Genomic DNA, 17499 nt, shown 5'->3' with positions numbered 1-17499 from the left:
TGATCTGATTTAGTTATTTTACTGTTTACTGTTCTTTAAAGTGTGTTTTGATATTTAGAGACTTTTCATTATTTTTGAAAACGTCTTTGCTTTACAGATTTTTTTTCATGTGCGTAAGACTTTTGCACTGGTCTGTAGTTTGTGTTCAACTGCTGTGCAACATAGATGGCAAGTTTGTAGTCACTGTATGATCAAAATCGGAAAGAAGTGCAATATAGGAACATCCATATAGCAGAAAACCAAACTGAATTTCTACAGTGGGATCTAATCTGGTTGTTTGAAGCTTTTCTGCTCAATTGCTGCATCTTTCTTGACTGTGTGTGGTATTGCAGAATTTTGAGGTGGTTTTGGAGCCATTTAGTTCCAACTTTTGATCAGTGTTCCTAGCATTCAAGTATTTTGTAATATCAGATTGAAATCTCATTGCATGCATAGTGCCTTTGCTGAGGTCTTCTAAGTTCCTTAGTTAACACTTAGTTTTCAAGTTTAAACATTATTGAGTAGTGATGAATGTACCAGCCCTTAATGTTACACATTTAAAATGTTTAGTTATGCTGTCATTTTATTTGACAGTTCAGTATTTTGGTTAGCACATTTTTTTTTTTGAATTATCTTTGTCTACAGCATGAAAATCCATTCAGTCTTGGTGCTCATTCTTAGTCGTCTCCTGAATTGACTTGTCTGTAATGAGTATTTTAACGAGAATGAATCATGGGAGTTATTTCCTTAAGTTCTATGATCATAATCCTATCCTGATTGCTACATATATTGTTTTAAGGACTTGCACTAATTCAACACACAGGAGTTCAGGAGGCCAGGCAGCAACTAATGGTCAGTAAACGGTCAGTGTCTTGGACCGAGACCTTTCATCAGGACTGATGAAGTTCTGATAATGAGTCCTGAAGAATCTCTGCCCAAAGCATTGACTGTGTACTCTTTTCCATGGATGCTGCCTGGCCTGGTGAGTTCCTCCAACATTTTGTGCCTGTTGCCTTGGATTTCCTGCATCTACAGATTTTTCTCACGTTTATGCACTAATTCAGGTGGTGATGGTAATCACTCTTCTTTATATTGGCTCTTTGCTGGTTAATGGCTGATGAATCAGCACTGCGCCAGCCCATGATCCCCAAGTATAGTGAATTGAATAACTAGATATACCTGATTGGAGGTAAAGAACCAACTGGTGGAAGAACTCAGAAGGTCAAATCACATCTGTGGATGTACACACAATATGTTGAATTGTGAATCTGCAAGACTGAGAGGGAAAGTAGACTGTAAAAGGGAAAGCATAAGACAGGTGAGCTTGGGGGCTAGTAGATGAAAGGCGGAACCAGATGAAGGGTGTAGGTAGGGAGGATAGCTCAGAGAAAAGACCCAGATGGTTAGGTTAGTAGGTGATAAGCAGATGGACATGGGAACCTCAGTGGGCAAGTAAGAGTGTGAAATGGCCATAGTGGATTACTGGAAATTGAAAAATTTGATGTTCATACCTTTGGATTGTAGACTATCCAAATGGAATATAATGTACTTTTTTCTAGTTAGGATTTAGTTCCACCATTGCAGTGGAGAAAACTGAGAACATGAGGAAGGGGATTTGAAGTGACATACAGTTGCAACTTCAAGATGGCTACAGTTCCACTGACAAACAGGTCATTGACACAGCATAATTACTAACCCATGGGCTAAAACTGATTCTTCAAACTCAGAATAAATTCAGTGGATTATGCTCCTGGTAGAGAACTTTGTTACCAAATGATAAAATGTAGCCACTTTTGTATAAGGGAGATCATATATCTCCGGCATCTTGCATTGCCATGTAAGTTCATTTGAAATAATGTATGTTGTTGAGACAGAAATGATCATTAGTAGTAGAACAGCCTTGTGAATAAGAACATTTTCTGACTTCATCTGGAAGATCTAGCATTTAGAACTTGTAAAATTGAGAGATCTTCTATGTGACCGTGTCTATTCTCTTTTGTTTTGGTCAAAGTTTCCTTGTGGTTGGCTGCCTCTCCAGATGTCTGCTAGAGCTTTGGATGTCTGAAATCCCAGACCATTACCTCACTCTTCATAGAACATCTGGACAGGTCTGATCATGTTATTGTAGCTTCTATTTGCTCCAGTTGTTTGGAAATGCTGAGGGGGAAAAATCAGCCTTGAGGCTAGCTGAATGCAAGGCCAATATTTTAAAATATCTTGGCAGACTTTGCAAACATGAGAAAATCTGCAGATGCTGGAATTCCAAAGCAACACACACAAAGTGCTGGAGGAACTCTGCAGGTCAGGTAGCATCTGTGGTAAAGAGTAAACAGTTTTTTTCTTATTGAGACCCTTTATCAGTTCCTACTGAGTTCCTCCAGCATCTTGTGTTGGCAGTCTTTATTTCATTTGCTGTGTGAAGTTTGGTATGTAAGTAAGAGTTGAAGCAAATATTGGCTGATAATTCTTTTATTCATCTAGACTTCCGCAAATATTAGTACAACTTTCATAGTTGCACCATTAAGGTGAAGTAAAATTTAGCACATGAAAAATTGCTAGAACCTACTTTATTACGGGAAGTGCTCAAACTTGTTTACAAGAAGTTGAGGACTGTTAGCTGACAGAAGCTCTCTGTGATTATGTGATGCATAGCAATGCCTCAGATGCTTCAGTCTTTTAAGCAGGGGAGTTGTGTTGGAAGCACTTTAGTCATTTTTGATTAGATGTTAATCACCTAAAGAACATAAACTTAGTTCACTTTAGCATAGTGCACAAGAACGGTCTCCCTTGGTGTAATAACTCAGAATCACCGATGCAGTGGTTCAGGATGGGTTTACATCAAGCATACCTACAGGCTGTAAGCTATTTCTCAAAATTCTGAAGCTTTTGATGCATTCTTGGCGTCTAGAATAGCCAAAGGTCTAAAACTTATGGAAAAATTCCAGACGGCTCTCATATAGGTCAGAACATACCTAGTTTGTGGGCTTTGATCAAAGGTGTTATGATCTATGGATCATTTTTATCAGGATATAATATTGCGTCTCAAAGTTAGCCAATCACGGTTAAGTCCATGACTTTGAAAGGAACAGGATCCTATTGTAATTCAGTATCACTACTGGTTGACACAGTAAGTCTCCAAATTGTGATAATATTTCTCCATCATTGTCCATTTGTGTTTCTTTTTGCATGGTAGCCAAGATGGTGTATAGTCCTGAGAACGTATGTGGTTACATAGCTGTGTGCTAGTGAAGTCATTGTCTTCCACTGGATTCACAATATTGCAATGTTTGATGTTTGCTGACTTTAGCTTAACAGTGGTCAAGCGAGGTTCATGATGCCAGCAGGTTGTAATTGTAGCAATATAATGTGAAATTTCTTGACTCCCAAACATTATTTTTTGTCTCCTTTTTCCAATTTAAGCATGACTTTGTTCACTTGGATGCCAGGACTATGGAGGTATAAGACAATTGAATATTCCATGAGAGATAATAGATGCAAGATGGATGTACTGATTCCATATAGGGAAGAATAGCAAACAGGGTCTCAATAACACACACAATGCTTCAAGTCAGGCAGCATCAGGGGAGGGGAATAAACAGTTGATAATACAACCTTAAACATTGACTGTTTATTTCCCTCCATAGATGCTTTGGGATTTGCTGAATTCCTCCAGCATTTTGTGTGTTGCTCTAAATTTCCAACGTCTGCAGAATCTCTTGTGTTTAATCTTTTGTGAATAGTAGTGTGAGAATCACTGGTTATTTGGAAGTTGGTGTTTGCGTTGCTGAAGTGCATCTACACTTTGTGGACAATTCTGTTTGGCCTCTGTTAGGCTGACACAGGGTGGTGAGGAAATATCTATAATCATTTGGCAAGCCTAGGAATGACCCACTCTGCCATGTTGGTTGGTGCTGGTGTGATAACAATAGCATTCACTTTGTTGGTAAAATACAGACCATGACTGTCAATTTAATAGCTTTGGCATTCCATGTTCTTTACAGCAACTTGTTTTTTGATGTATTTGCTGAATCTACAATCTGGATATCACCTACACAACAGGTAATATAATCCAGGTTTTAGGGCTCAACGTGGCTAAATATCTTTACCTTTCTCCCCATCTACAATGCTATTTCCCACTATCCACCTTTTAACATATTCAAACTAAGAATTAAAGCCTCTAGATATCAAAAATTATGATACCTGCCCAAGTGTTAATAGTTGTTGCTCCGCAGTTGACTCTGAAATTTAAAAAAATGTTATGGCTGAATTGCTTACCCCAAAATCTGTGGAACAACATTTTGCACTACCTAGGTCAAGGTGGCTTTGATGTATTGCCATTAATCTTGATAGATGTGTCACACTTTATGCACATGCTTTATTTATTTGCTTGTGGCCATCTTTTGTTTCATTCCTACCCCGCACCTGATTTTCCTCCACTGTTAACTTTAATGTTGAACTACACAACTCAGTATTGCTCTCTACAGTTGCAACTGGACCTTTCTTGATGAACATGGAAGTTTTCTTGCCTTGACTACTTTGTGTATCTTCCACATTTTCCAATGATTGGCATGGAAAGTTGACATTTGAATTTTAAGCATTACTTATAAATTATTGCAAGTAAGTCGTAAAACTATTATTAAGCACGCAACCCAAGGATGTATGCTTAACTACTGCTCTACTCTCTTTACACCCACGGCTGTGTGGCTAGATACAGCTCAAACACCATCTATAAACTTTCCGATGACGCAATTATTGTTGGCAGAATTTCATATGGTGGTGAGGCACACATGATAGGTGAACAGGTTAAGTGGTGTCACAACAACGACCTTACACTTAATGTGGATTTGAGGAAGGGGAAGTTGAGGAACACATGAGTACTCATTGAGGGATCAGCAGTGGAAAGGGTGAGCATTTTTAGGTGTCACCATCTCTGAAGATTTATCCTGGATCCAGTATTGATGCAATTACAAAGTAGGCATGATGGCAGCTGTACCTCATTAGGAATTTGAGGAGAATTGGTATGTCACCAGACTTGCAAATGTCTGCCGATATACCATGGAGAGCTTTTGAACTGGTTGCATCACCACTGCGCAGGATTGGAAAAAGCTGCAGTAGTTCAGCCAGCTCCATAATGGGCACTAGTATTCCCTGCATTGAAGAGATCTTCAAAAGGCAATGCCCCAAAAAGGCAGCATCCATCATTAAAGGCCCCCATCACCCAGGACATACCCTCTTCTCATTGGAGAAGGTACAAGAGCCTGAAGATACACACTCAATGTTTCATGAACAAATTCTTCCCCATTGAGATCAGATTTCTAAATGGACAATGAATCCATGAGCACTACCTCACTATTTTTTTCTTATTTTGCTCTTTTTGCACTGCTAATTTAATGTAATTATAAAAATATATTATTGTACCTTTTTGTTATTGTTTTGCAGTGTACTGCTGCTGCAAACCAGTTAATTTCCAATGTATGCCAGTGATATTAAACTTGATTTTGATTAATTATGTTCTTGTGATTACAGTAAAGGAGAGCATGGATTATTATTGTAAGTGTTTTAAAGTTGATTGGGTGGAATTCTAGGTTATACTAATTTTCTCTGCAGTTATGCCATATACCGTTGTTTGGCCCAACCAATTAATGCCAGCAATTGTGCTCCACTTTCCATCTTTCTATTTCTAAATATTGTATATAATTGTAATTTCCAATTTCTTCCTTGCACAGCTTATTTTAAAGTGTGTATATTCTACTTCAGCTGCTGGCTGTGACTGTGTTTTACATTCCCACTATACTTTGAGTAATGAAACTTATTCTAAATTCTCCTCTATATAGTGAACTATCATCTTAGTATAGTCTAGGGCAGGGGTGGGCAAACTTTTTGACTTGTGGGCCACAAAGGGTTCTAAAATTTGACAGGGGGGCCGGACCAGGAGCAGATGGACGGAGTGTTTTGGTAATACACCTCCTAAGAGAAAATAAAATATCATGGGATATGTAGAAAACATGCTTTAATTTCAATTGAAAATGAACAAATGCATTACAACAAAATATCTGTCTTTGAAGTCCCATGGTATTTAGCTATTTATTGAAATGACTTTTAAAACACTGAAAATTAAATGAATAAAATACAGCTTTTTTTAATAGTAACAGTTATTATTTTAAAGCACTGAAAATTCTGTTATCCTTCAAGATATTATCATCATCACTCTCCTCCTGACTATCTTTATTTCAAAAACGGTAGGAGATGCAGGTCTGCTTGTCCTGCTCCTTACTCAATTGTCCCCTGTGCCAAAACTCAATAACGACCAGCACAAGGACAGAACAGTGACAGCGCGCCAGTATGCGGAGCGCGTTATTTGATCTGGAGCGCATTTTTTTTATTTTGAGAACGTACGTGCACCTGTGCACTACTCATGTCCATCACTTAACAGAAATGACATGTAACATGTAAGGCTTATTGAAAAAAATATTTTCAAATGCATTTTTTACATAACACAATGAAGAAACTTATTTTTAATTTCAGTGGGAACAGTGTTGTTGGTCTCCCTTTTTAGCCAGCGCATCAAAGTCTGGATTTAGTTTTGTTGTGGCGATTCTCAGGATGGATCTGAGGTGTTGGTCAGTTAACTTGGATCTGTGGCTGGCTTTGTTGATGTTCATGACGCTGAACGCCTGTTCACACAAATAGGTCGAGCCGAACAAAGAGTAAAGCGCAAATGTGGAGTAATACGCTGCACCTCAACAAAGGTCAATGTATATAGAGTGTGTCATCTATTGGGAAAATGCCAGAATTGCGGGGAAAAAACGTTAACAAGGTTTATTAATATAATTTCATAAAGTTCTGCGGGCCGGATTAAAAAGCTTAATGGGCCGCATATGGCCCGCGGGCCGTAGTTTGCCCATGCCTGGTCTAGGGCTTTACTTTGTAGCTGTACAAAAACTCTTCATACTCTAAAAGATTTCTTGCGTCATTTCTCAGCAACCTTTTCTCAAGGGCAAAGAGACTCAGCACTTTGTATCTTTTCTGAATGTGTATATTCCTTGCTTTTCTCATATCTTCTGTGTCATTCTTTTTGGTGTCTTCTCCAGATTCTCTGTTCTTTTACAACTTGATGATTGTTTAACCATGTTTCAGTGTAGATTTGACTTTATTTCCATGCTTTTCTAGTACAGGTCAATTCTAGTGCATCATTTGTACCTTTTTTAACTTACGATCATCTGGCATGACTGAGTGATTCTTGGTTCCAAGTTCACTTTATTCTTTGATCCCACCTAGGCTTGTGACCTCACTGTTCTTCCAAAAACACTTAGCATTTTTAAGAATTTTTTAAATTCGTGCCGTTCCATTGTTCTGGATGTTGAAACAAATCCTGTCTTCGTACACATTTGCTCAGATGTTGAATGTTAATGACGTTGCTTTAGAACAACCAAGTCCTTCCTCTTAGCCCCGTCCCTCCATTACTGCTATGATATTATGAAGATAACGAGGCATAGAATTGAAGGCAAGAGGCCCTGTGATCTCATGTATGAATGATCCCTATCACCTCCATCTTTGATGTTATGAAATCTACAGGACCCTTGAAGTAGCGAGGTGTTTGGTTAGGCATGGGATTGTGTGATTGCAGTAAAGTCATGACGTGTCTCTTGAATATAATTAAAGTTAGCTTCTTTCATAAAAAGCTATTATGTGCTTTGGTAACGTACCTTCTGGTTTAGGCAAGGCTGTGATAGCAGGACTGGTGGAAACTATTCCATCTCTCAATTTGCATCTGTTTGTTCTAGTGCAGTATATTGCCCTAAAACTGACTGGTTTATTAGTCTGTCCTAAACATTAACATCTGGACCACACGGAGAAATAGAGGTGCTCAAATCTGGACCTGTTCAACAGATTTGATGAAATAGAGAGGGGGTAGAGTTTTAAAAATGGATGTAGCTAAGGAGATGGTGAAAAATAATCTCTGAGGAAGTTGAATTTAATTTAAATTTGCCATAGAATGTTATAAGAACTTAGCATTTTTGATTTCATCAACGAATATTGATATTGCATTGGGATTCTTTTAAATGAGATTTAAAAACAAAAAAAATCCATACATATCTTGAGAATTATCCAATTAGGGCACAAAAGACAATTAAAATTTCTATAATTCAGAGGTAAAGTAATTGTTTTGAGTTATAAAAAATGTATATCTTTGTTTAATTGTGTTGCAGGTGGATTTTCTATTGTGTTCTTAGTTCGAACTCATGGCGGTGTTCGCTGTGCCCTGAAGCGCATGTATGTTAACGATGCACACGACTTGAATGTCTGTAAAAGAGAAGTTACTATTATGGTATGTTTTTTTAAAATTCTGGGGCAAAACTTTGAAATAAATTGCAATTAGTGTTGAGGTTCTGGTGATACCTTCAAATCTCATGTATAGTTTTAAAAGCAGTAAATTTTGGCGTGTCTACATGTGTGCTGTAGAATGTGAAGTCTTTAATTTGTGCAGATGCCTAATCTCCGTTGTTTTCTTTGGGACTGCTTACATTACCCTGGACAATAACCTTTTGGATGGTTTCTTGTTTCAGTAAGATTGCTTACCTGGCCACAAATAGATGGTTTGAGTTTATCTAAACTTTGATTTCACTTGAGACATTTTAAAAGAAAAATATTTTTGACTTGGGTTTGATCTGTGATTCTGGTTGTGGGTGGGGAATTCACTACATTGTGTTATGTGCTGTGCAATGTTTTATTTAGAATATAAATGTGTAACAGATAAGCCTGTAATACTTTTAGTGTAATTAGCTTATCTTTTTAAAATCCTTTAGAAAGAGCTTTCAGGCCATAAAAATATTGTGGGTTATTTGGATTGTGGAATTACGTCAATTGGAGATAACGTCTGGGAAGTGCTTATTCTAATGGAATACTGCAGAGGTAAGAATGAGTTGTCTACTCATGAAAGTTGTGCTTTTCAGTAGTTTGATACATTTGTTATCAATTTCATTACTTGTGTTCCTTTTATTCTTTGGACTGTTCATTAGAAGCTTAGTGAGAGATGGCAATGAACTACCAATATTTTTGTTTTTCATCAACTGCCTCAGTAGACTAAACATAGGCAAATTTCATCTATGTTTTTTTCTGTGAGCATGTCTGCACTCATCCAAAAAGATTTCAGAACTGAAAACTATCATGGTACCTAACACTTGCCATGCTGTGAAAATTCATCAGCTAAATTCAGTGAATCCAACAGGTTGTATCACATGGTCGTAACCATTGTTGTTTTACACCCGCAGCCTTGCTTCTATTTTCCTTTCTGCTTCTCATTCGCAAGAAACCCATTCTTCCATAAAATTCTGATTTGTTACTCTCCCATTCATTGTCTCCTTCCATTGGCACTTTTCTGTGTAATTGCCCAAAACTGGATCTTTTACTCATTGCCCAAGCATATTTCCCAGGTGAAACAACAATTGCCTTTATACATCCTGAGTTTAGTATGTTGTGTGTTCTGGTGTGTGTGATACTTGGGAGTGACTAGATGTAGTTCATGATTTTGATACTATATAATACCATTCAATCTGTAAGCATGATTCTAGTTTGTAGTTGTGTATTCCTTGAATCCTCTGTTCCTTTACCATTGCAGTTGGGAATCTTATTAAAGTTATTGAATAGATAAATGCTTTAACTTTTTATTTGTTCTGCAAAAGCTTTATGGATCAGGGAATTTGAATGAGGCATAAATGAACTTTCAAAAGCTACCCTAAGCCACGATTAAATGTTAGCTCACTTATAAAGCCATATCCCTTGAATATTTAAAATGTATATCTACAACTAAAAAATATTGCTGGCTCTGAAAATCCAATTCAGCATGGGATCTATTCCTTAGTTTTATTTCAAAACTCCATGAATGTTAATGTTTGACGACACCTTGGCTGACAAGTTAGTCTCATGTTTTGCTCTCTAGTTACCAAGTTTTGATTGCGTGAGAATTTTTCAAAGTAATTGATTCCCCAACTGTTTTGATGACATCTATGACATTGGATATCAGAGTTCCTTTGTACTAATGCCATGATGATATTCAAAGTTTAAAGGGAATTTCAATTACGTTTTTGTAGGCGGCTTTCTTTGAGGTTGATGACAAATGTTTCACTACTGCCCAAGACCTTGAGCTGTACCTGTCTGCACAAGCTGCAGGTCTTAATGTTGTTTTAATTTCTCTACTATCTTTAGTTGATTTTGAAGTATGTCAGCATTGAATATTAAAAACTTTAATATCTTTAAAAACTAAGTGATGAGCATTGTTGTATTATAATTTGCTTTTGTGTGGTATTTTGCTTGTCCAAAGATATTGTAGAACATTATGTATGTTTGACATAAAAACTTGTGTACCGTTTTGAATTTGAAGTCACTAAGTTTTGCAGAACTCTCAATTAAGCTTGATATTTATTTGATAGCGGGTCAAGTAGTGAACCAAATGAACCAGAGACTGCAGAAAGGTTTTACTGAAAATGAAATTCTGCAAATTTTCTGTGATACCTGTGAAGCTGTTGCAAGGCTACACCAGTGCAAAACCCCAATCATCCATAGGGATCTAAAGGTAAGAAATTCTTTGTGGTAAACATTCTATTCAGTGGTGAAAAATCACAATATATTGTACAAAACTGAAGTTTCATCAAAGTCAAAATAAAATTTATTATCCAAGTATGTATATGTTACTAAATACCTTGGGATTCATTTTCTTGCAGGCATTTACAAGAGAATAGAGAAATACAATAGAACAAAAAAAGCTGCAGATAAGATCTGACAACCAGCCAATGTACAATAGAAGACATATTGTTCAAATAAAAAAGTAATGCTGGGAGTATGATTTGTAGAGTCCTTGAAAGTGAGTCTAGGTTCTAGAATCAGTTCAGAGTTATGGTGAGTGAAGTTGTCCTCACTGGTTCAGCAGCATGATGGTTGCAGGAAAATAACCTGGTGGTGTGGGATGAAAGGCTTCTGTGCTCCCCGACTGATGGTAGTTGTGAGAAGAGAGTATGGCCTGGATGTTTGAAGGTCTTTGATGTTTGATGCTGCTTTCTATGGCACTACTTCATGAAAATGTGCTCAGTGGACTAGGTTGTATCCACCACTTTCTGTAGTGTTTTCCATTGTTTTTTCTGCTTCAGGTTCTGATGCTGATTTCTTAACCTATCATTTTAGATATGAGAGTCATACTTAGGCTATGTTTATAATCCTCTTCATATTATATTTTTGTTTACAAGAACTGATTTGACCCTCAGTGCTGTTAACTGATTGAAGCCAATTGTGGAACAAATACTTGATTCTAAGCACATGCAAGGTTAGGGAATGGTTCAGTATGTAGTGTCCCCTTTATTGCTTGCTTTTAAGCACGGCTATGCATATTCAGATGGGATTAGGCTTGACTACAGTAGCTCTTAATGCAAAAACTTTCTAAAATTTAATCCAATTTGTAGTTCAAAATTTTGAGGAAGATCAGATTGCTGTATTCTTGGAACCCTGTTCGTATCCTGGGTGCCTGCAGGGCAAAACTAAATGTAGAAAATTGAAAGGTAAAAAATGAGCCTTGGTGTGAGTGTTACTCTGACCTACTGACTTAAATAGGAAGCCCTGCATTTTTCAAGGGACCAGGAAATTAATTTAAACTGATATATTGGAGAAAAATGAAGAGGTTGTATAGGATTGGAAACAGACCAAAGCAAACTTGAATTAAGAAGATGTTAAGGGGTTAGTAAATTCATTTCATTGATAAGGTAATGTTAGCTTTTCTACTTTGGTAGTTTGAAGTCATCCAAACTCTAATCCTTCATTCTACCGCCAAGCTTTGTTCATTGCTTATCCCAATTGTTGACCAATATTGACTTTAATCAGAAGCTCAGTTTTACACTTCTCTCTCCTGTTTTCAGATACCTATGAGGTTCTTTTTATTTTTGATATTTTCTGCCCAGTATCCCTCTGAAATCGCCTTTTTTAAATTCTCTTATTGTTTAGTCTCTCCATTGGCAGGCACAATTTTAGCTGCTGAGGCACTCAACACAATTTTGTTTTTGATGTCAAATTGTTTGTAATTTTGCCATATTGATGGTACTAAATAACAGTCATAGTTATATTGCGTGGAAACAGATTCACCTCAGCTGGCTCCAATGTCTTCTACAAAAAATCCTATTTTCCTGAGATTGTCCCATGCTTCTGTATTCCTTTTCTATTCCTGTGTAAGACCATAAGATATAGGAGCAGAATTAGGCCATTTGGCCCATCGAGTCTACTCCACCATTTCGACATGGCTGATCCATTGCGCTCTCCTGCCTTCTCACCATATCCCTTCTTGCCCTGACTAATCAAGAATATCTCAACCTCTGCCTTAAGTATACCCAATACCTTGACCTCCACAGCGGCCTGTGGCAATGAATTCCTCAAATTCACCACTCTAGCTACAGAAGGTTCCTCATCAATCTAATGGTTGTCTCTCTGTTCTGAGGCTATGTCCACTAGTCTTTGACTCCCTCACCTTAGGAGCCATCCTATTCACATCCACTCTAGTGAGGCCTTTCAACATTTACTAAATTTCAATGAGGCCCCCCGTCATTCTTAATTCCAGCAAGTACAGGCTCATAGCCATCAAATGTTCATCATATGATAAGCCTTTCAGTGGTGGAATCATTTTCATGAACCTCGTTTGAATCCTCTCCGATGTCCAGACATCCATCCTTAGACAAGGGGACCAAATCTGCTCACAATATTCCAAGTGATACCTCACCAGTGTCTTATAAAGCCTCAACATGGCATCCTTGTTTTTACATTCTAGTCCTCTAGAAACATCACATTTGCCTTCCTCACCACCAACTCAATTTGCAAATTAACCTTTAGGGAGCTCTGAATGAGGACTCCCAAGTACCTTTGAACCTCAGGTTTTTGAATTTTCTCTCCACCTTAGAAAATAGTTTACGCTTTTATTTCTTGTACCAAAGTGCATGACCATACACTTCCCAACAATGTCACTTCTTTGGCCTTTTCCCTAATCTGTCCAAATCTTTCTCCAGCATCCTTGTTTCCTCAACATTACCTGTCTCTCCACTTATCTTCATATTGTCTGCAAACTTGACCACAAAGCCATCAATTCCATCATCTATATCATTAACATACAAAGTAAAAAAACAGCGATCTGAACACCGACCACAGGAGAACGCCACTTATTCACTGGCAGCCAATCAGAAATGGCTCCCTCTACTCCCTCTCATTCCTCTTGCCAATCAGCCAATGCTAGTATCTTTCCTGTAATACCATGAGCTCTTGTTAAGCAGCCTCCTGTGCAGCACCTTGTCAAAGAGCTGAAAATCAAAGTACACAACATCCACCTATTCTCCTTTGTCTGTCCTGCTTGTTATTACTTCAAGGAATGTCAACAGATTTGTCAGGCAAAATTTTCCCTTAAGAAAACCATACTGACTTTGACCTGCTTTATCTTTTGGCCTCCAAGTACTCCAAAAGAATTGCCTTCAAAATCTCCCCAACCACTGAGTTCAAGCTAACTGATCCTTTCTTCTAACTTTTGAAAGAGTGGAGGGAGATTTTCCAGTCCTTTGGAGCTATGTCATAATCTGTTGATTCTTGAAGCATCAATACTAATGCCTCCATAATCCTTCTGTTTTTTTCAGAACCCTGCTGTGTAGTCCATCTGGTTGAGGTTACTTACTGTTGTGATGGAAAATAACTGGTTCTTTGAGTCCCAACAGTATAGAGGCCTGGACACACATAGTTTTAATAATAAGGAATTTATTTACAAGGGGAAGTTGAGTCAACACAAGCAACTACAATACACAGGAAGCGGTGTGGGGACAGGGTACGGTTACACATACAAAGAACAAGGGAAAAGCACTATGACAGCTATCCCCCTTGACCTTGGATAGCTGCGGCTCCCTTACCAGGACAAACGATAAACTTTCCCAAACATAAATCAATGCACTTACCTTCAATGGGGTGGTCTGTAAGAGAGAGCGAGCCAGGCAACATGTCTCACCTTTTATAGCATGGGGCTGGGTGAGATAATCCAATTAAGGCGACCAATAATTTAGGTGTGCATTGATTAGTTGGGAGGGACCAAATGTTGATTGGCATGTGGTGTGTCCTCCGACCAGCCAGGTGGCAGTGCGTCTGTCACGTGGCCGGTATCTCTGGATACACTCCACCCCTCGGAAGACGCACCACATAGCCAACACATATGAGGGTGAAACAATATCACATATACCAGAAATATCCATTTTTAAGCAGCTAAGTAAATGCAGAGACATTCTTAATCAGCTGGCATGCGCAACATAGTATAGAAATGGCTATGATTACAAGAATGGACCAGTGAATGACAGTTGCCCACCACCCCCCCCCCCAGGGACCCAAACGGCCACCAATCACCCCATGAGGTGTTGTGCTGGAGGAGCTGGTCCCTTGATTTTTGAATCTTAGCCACCGAGTCCCAAATGTGAGCAGCCACGTGAGTGATGTTGCTGGACTCATCAGGGATAAAGGTACAGCATTCCTTACCAACCACTGCACATGTTCCTCCATCAGCAGCGAGTAGGTAGTCTAGTGCCATTCGATTCTGCAGGGCGACCATCCTGACAGCTGTCAGTTCTTCCGTCGTTTGGGTGAGGGCATCCTCCGTGTGTTGTGGTGCCACTGCTGTCTTGTTGGCCAGAGTCCCGAGCACACTGGTCATTTGGATCACCTCCCAGGACAGCTGGGCCGTACCATAACTGGAAACAGCTATCATCCAGAACCTCTCTGCCTCTGTAATGGCTCTTGTCCCGATGGCCACTGTACGCCGGATGCTCCCCAAGGTCATTCAGGGGGTGGATGAAGGGCACCACATATGCTGGAAAGCAGCAGCCGTACCAGCTCATGGGGAGCCATGGGTAGGCATGGTGGTCGCAGATTCAGTGGGTCCCGTTTAGAGTCCAGGGAGCTCCCAGCTTAGCGGCATCATCGGCAGTGGTCACTGGGGCACCCAGATACCAGTTTCGCTCCCAGTTGCTGTGGCCAACTGAAAAGTTAGAAGTGTGCGCATTGCGGAGTCTGCACCAGCGTTGGTTAGGTATACTCAGTGGCTGTGGAATAACTCTGAGGGTGGGGACTCGGGTGGAGGTCAGATTGTAGGGAGGGAAATACCAGTTCCTGAAGCACCCACCCCATCGGGAGTCAAGGGAAGAGATGTTGTGTAGTGGGGAGGAGAGTGGTGGGGTCTGCCAGCAGGGCCCCCCCAAACAGATATACCAAAACCAGCAGGAGCAAACAGTCTGTGTAAACAGTTCATCTCAATATCGTCCAGCAGGGTCGGCGTGAGTGGCAGCGCATCATCAGTGTGTGCTGGGGCCCGCAAGCAGATCCAGCCGTCCGATCTGTTGGTGTTGCTGGCAAACTCTTAAGCGACTCTGAGGAAGGTGTTGGCAGCTGTCACGGAGCCGAGCATCGCAGCGACCACCATTATCCTGTAGAGGGAGACGGGGGTGGAGGGGTGGGGGTAGGTGTAGGAGGAAACTCATTCCTGTCTGGTTAAATGCCGGGTATGTATACAGGACAAATCGGGTGTACCCGGAATGGCAACCCAGCGGGTGTCCCCTGGACTGCGCGCGACAATTTCTCCCTTTCTGGGGAGGCTCTGCGGCTGTCGGATCCATACTCTGCCCGAGTCCTCGGTCTCGGGGGGATTCAGTGGATTCCCAGTCGGGAGATGGGGACTGTGCCAGGTGGCGGGCCAGTGGGGATCCCCCTTGGCTAGTGGGCCGTGTGTTTAACTGGTCGATGGCCTGCTGAAGGACACTTAGCCACTCCTGCAGCGTGCGAGAGGGTGTCAAAGTGCGAATTTTTTCCTGGAGCAGGGCGTTCATTCTTTCAATTAAGCCCAATGCCTGGGGGTGGTGGGGTATATGGAACAGCCACGAGATCCCCGCCTCAGCCACCCAGGTCTGGGCTTTGGTCCCGGCAAAGTGTGAGCCCTGATCGGATTGTACCTCTCATGGGACCCTATAGAGGGAGGAGAGGTGCTGTAATTGTGCCATTCTGGTCGGCCCTCTCACAGGGCACCGCCACCAGGACACCCGAGTATGTGTCCACCATCGTGAGGACATACTGCTTCTTATTCTGTCGCGGGAGCGGTCCAATATAGTCGATTTGCCATACCTGACCCGCTCCCGTGCCGCGACGAATGTGGCCCGGTGGCCCTATCGGCCAGTCCCGTGGCTTGACTAGCTGGCAGATGGGGCGGTTATCTACAGAGGTTTTACATTGATCAAGTGTCAAGGCGACACCGAATTGTTCAGCCCAGCGCCGCGTGCCATCGGCCCCCAAGTGGCCACCTTTGTGGTGTGCCCACGCAGCCAGTGCACTGGGGTCTGTTTCAGGGGTGGAAGTGGTGGCAGATGATATTTGGGCAGCCTGGTCCACAGCAGCGTTAAACGTTGCCTCTTCATTATCTTCCTGGTATGGGCATCCACATGGTGGACAGAAATTTTTCAGTGGGTAGCCTGGTCCCAAATGAAACGCCAGTGGTGCTGTCCCCAGAGGGGACGTCCGTGTATTTCCCACTCCATGTCTTACCACCGGGCCATCCACACTGCAATGCCGTTAGCTACTGCCCAGGAGTCAGTATAGATGTGGACTGGTCCGGTCGTGTTTTGGAGGGTGAGAGCTACTGCCACCAGCTCGGCAAGTTGACTGGAACCCCCCTCTCCCTCGGTGGTTAAAATTCTACTGTTGGCGGGATGAAGTACTGCCACTTTTCAAAATTGTTTAACCCCTTTCCAGTGGCTGGAGCCGTCTGTGAACCAGGCATGCAGTTTGCTGTCGGGGTCGAGGGAATCGAAGGATTGACCCCAACATGCTGGAGAGGGTTGTACCTCGGGGATGTCCGGAGCAGGGTCCTGGGACCGGGGGAAAGCCAGGTCTTGTTCATGGAGGCAGCTGATCCCTTCAGGACCGGGCTCAGCCTGCTCCGCAAAGTACCACTTCCACTTGACCATGGAGGACCTCTGGGCATGGCCCTCCTTGTGGGTAGAATGGGGGACTTGACCCATCGCATTATGGGGAGATGGGAGCGAAGGACAACCGGGTCAGTGCCTGTTTGGTGTTCTGTGGCGAGGAGCGCCAGGTAGCAGGCTAGTAGCTGGCGCTCGAAGGGGCTGTAGCGCACTGCCGCTTCAGGTAGGGACTTAGTCCAGAAACCGAGGGGGACTCTACGCCCTGGGGTCTTCTGCCAGAGGCTCCACTCGGCGACCGTCTCGCTCGCTGAGACCTGTAACTCAAAAGGCAGACCCTCCTGGCGGGAAGAAAGTGGCATGGCTTGTTCCACCGCTAATTTCGCTGTATCAAAGGCAGCCTGTTCCGCTGGCCCCCAAGGAAATGTGGATTTTTTTTTCCTGGAGATCCTATAGAGTGGCCGGAGAAGCAGGGTCAAGTGGGGTATATGCTGCCACCAATAGCCCAGGAGCCCCACGAATCTCTGTGTGTCAGTTTTATTCGAGGGGACTGCAAAAC

The 17499-nt window shown here is 41.4% G+C and overlaps 1 protein-coding gene across 2 annotated transcripts in view; it reads left to right on the top strand.

Moving 5' to 3' along the window:
• bmp2k (BMP2 inducible kinase) overlaps positions 1–17499 on the top strand; it is an 87497-nt gene that overhangs the window by 21272 nt on the left and 48726 nt on the right. The window contains exons 1-4 of one of the 2 annotated variants that reach the window (XM_059988719.1): positions 2068–2087; positions 8190–8308; positions 8787–8892; positions 10410–10552. In XM_059988719.1, coding sequence (XP_059844702.1) covers positions 8252–8308; positions 8787–8892; positions 10410–10552 — 306 coding nt within the window. In that variant the 5' untranslated portion in view covers positions 2068–2087; positions 8190–8251. Of the gene's footprint in view, positions 1–2067; positions 2088–8189; positions 8309–8786; positions 8893–10409; positions 10553–17499 lie in introns of those variants that run through there. The other variant, XM_059988718.1, reaches the window with a different exon arrangement.

The sequence above is a fragment of the Hypanus sabinus genome, chromosome 14, assembly GCF_030144855.1.
Source record: "Hypanus sabinus isolate sHypSab1 chromosome 14, sHypSab1.hap1, whole genome shotgun sequence".
NCBI classification, from domain to species: Eukaryota; Metazoa; Chordata; class Chondrichthyes; order Myliobatiformes; family Dasyatidae; genus Hypanus; species Hypanus sabinus.
The sequence above is the reverse complement of the archived record's forward strand: the minus strand, read 5'-3'. Positions and strand labels throughout refer to the sequence as shown.